This window comes from Lactuca sativa, chromosome 9 (genome assembly GCF_002870075.4).
Source record: "Lactuca sativa cultivar Salinas chromosome 9, Lsat_Salinas_v11, whole genome shotgun sequence".
NCBI lineage: Eukaryota > Viridiplantae > Streptophyta > Magnoliopsida > Asterales > Asteraceae > Lactuca > Lactuca sativa.
In genome coordinates this window covers 88032526-88035483 of record NC_056631.2, presented here as the reverse complement: position 1 = coordinate 88035483, position 2958 = coordinate 88032526, and the positions used below count along the sequence as shown (strand labels likewise).

The window sequence follows — 2958 nt, the reverse complement described above, 5'->3', positions numbered from 1 at the left end:
TCACTCGGAATTATCGTCTTCGTCATCGCCTTGATCGTCTGCATCATTCTCCCCAGCGTCACTCTCGTCGTCGAAATCTTCACTCTCGACGAACATATCAGAATCTTCGTCTGATTCGTCAAACAAATCATCGTGAGATAACTCGTATGGGGGCTGAATATGAGCCCTATAAATGTGCTCTACCAAATCAGCACGAAGGGCCTGATGAATGTCGCGATTGTGTACTTCTCTTCTATTCACCCTATACTCTTGTGTACCAACAGCTACTCCTTCGACATTTGGCAAAACTTCATTTTCGTTGTATCGGCATATCACTCTTCCTTCGTCTTCAAGAATCATATTATGCAATATGATACATGCATACATTACGTGTTGTAACCTTTTCACCTCATATGACCTTGCCCCGACCGTTAGTACTTGCCAACTTCTCTTAAGTACACCAAATGCTCGCTCCACATCCTTTCTAGTTGACTCTTGCGCCTCTTTAAACTTTTTCCTTTTCGGGTCGTTAGGACATGTAAACGATTTCACAAAAACAGACAAGGGAGGATATATACCGTCAGTAAGATAGTATCCACGCTTATATGCTACCCCATTTGCTTGAAAAGGTACATCGTGTGACTTTCCAAGGTAGATATCGTTGAATATAGGTGACTGGTCTAGCATATTGATGTCATTGTTTGCACCAGCTGGACCAAAGAATGCATGTCATATCCAAAAATCATGTGATGCGATAGCCTCTAGAATGATTGTCGACTCTTTGTAGTCGCCTCTCATGTACTGACCACGCCATGCGTTGGGGTATAATGACCAACTCCAATGCATGCAATCAATACTACCTAGCATTCCAGGGAATCCATGTTTGCCTTCATGCACCGTATACAATAGATGGATATCGTTGATAGTTGGTTTGCACAAATATCGTTGCCCATAAACCAAACAGATCGCTTTGCAGAACTTGTACACAGACTCCCGCACGATACGCTCTGACATCCTAAAATACTCGTCCCATTTGTCTACGCCCATGTTGTATACTAGCTGACGAGTTGAAGCTGTGCATTTTTGAAAGGGAGAGAAACCTTTTTTCCCCTTGCATCCATTTTCCATTGGAAATATGGAAAGCGGTCTTCCAAATCGCCAACAATACGTAAGAATAGTTCCTTCTTCATCTGGAACCGACGTCGAAACTTTACAACGTAGACGGCGTCATCTACAAAATAATCTTCTATAAGGAGATCGTGTCTGGCTTCGTGATTTCTACGTAACGACAACTTTCTTAGGTTAGGTCGTGCATGTGATGTTTCACCTAGTCGGTTTTGATAGTATGCATCCGTTTTCGCCATGACGGAACCGATAAACTTAGCCTCCTCTACCGCCGTCGAATCGGATGATGAAGATTATGACATTTTGAATAATATTTTTTAGAGAGAAATATAGGTTATGGGTTAAAAAAATGATAAAATGTTTGAGTATTTATAGGTTAAGAAAAGGGAAGGAAAAAAGAATATATATATATATATATATATATATATATATATATATATATATATATATATATATATAGCCGTTTGTAGTAAAAAAGAAAAAAAAATTGCGTCAGGCAATGGTTAGAATAGAGAGAGAGAGAGAGAGAGAGAGCGGGACTCTCTCCCCCCACCCTCTTCCCGCCGCTCCTTTCCCGCACCCACGGTGCGGTGTGCATAAATATGTGAACCGATCCCGCGGTTTCCCCGCGGTCCACTCCGTCCGGCCTTATCCTTATAGTCTGAAAAATTATTATCCCTTGATCATGCAAAATGTATTATCTTTGACCCCCCGTCCTGTCATCTCTCATGTTTAGGATCAAACTCATTTATATAGGTATACATTTTATGTCATCCGACTTGTATTATTACTTTATTAGAACATAATATAATACCGTGTCATTACAAATGTATAAACTTTAATTACATCAAATGGATACTAAGAGCTTCCACATCAAGGACTTGCAAACATACTTGCAATGCCACTTCATCACTTTAAATGCCACATATGATTTGATTTTTCACCATCTACAAGGCTTGCAACTTGCAACTTGACTTATATTGTTTTTTAATCAAAATGCATTAATTAAATATTAAAACCAATTTAAAGATATACGTATGATCATATTGTAATTTATTGGATCTCATGTTTTATAATCTTAAAAGTTTTAAATAATAAAACCAATTTGAAAATGTTGTATGATCAATATGTAATATTTTGATTTTCAGGTTTTATAATGTTAACAATTTTTATTTGAATTATAGATACTTATTCTCATGTTAATTTATTACTCATTATTATTAATTTTTAATATTATGATATCTTTTAACTTATTATATTTATGTTATAGCAATTAGGGGTGAGCGTAGGCGGGTACCCGCCCTAATTGTCTGGAACCGGAACCGGCACAGGAACCGCCGGTTAATAACCCATTGAAATTAAATTTATTATTTAACATAAATCCATGATTAGTCGAGTTAGTTTATATATAAATTGGTTCCAGCGGTTACCTGGCGGGTAACGGTTCCGAAAAAACGAGAACCGGAACCGGAATCCCTTAAGGCGGTTCCAAAACTTTAGGAACCGGAACCAGAACCATTTAATGCGGTTCCGGTTCTGAAACCGGCTGTTGCGATGCGGTTCCGGTTCCAAAAACGGGTACCCTATTTCAATGCTCACCCCTAATAGCAATTCATACGTGGACGATACTTAATTTTCTTTAATAAATTAACTTTATATATATATATATATATATATATATATATATATATATATATATATATATATATATAATTGCTGATATAGTAGTGTGGACCATATTTAAAAGATGAGTGTTATTGCAAAACTGACGTGACACAATTGAAAGATTAGTGACATTGCAGTGATGTAGATGACCTTAAGTACCACATCAAATACAGATGATTTTGTGATGCA

At 37.2% G+C, this 2958-nt stretch overlaps 1 protein-coding gene across 1 annotated transcript; it reads right to left on the bottom strand.

Annotated features, from left to right (window-relative positions):
- LOC111896823 (uncharacterized) lies at window positions 1-666 on the bottom strand. Its single transcript, XM_023892810.2, has one exon. The coding sequence runs from the start codon at window positions 664-666 to the stop codon at window positions 1-3; it is 666 nt and encodes a 221-aa protein (XP_023748578.2).
- Window positions 667-2958: the final 2292 nt, after the last annotated feature.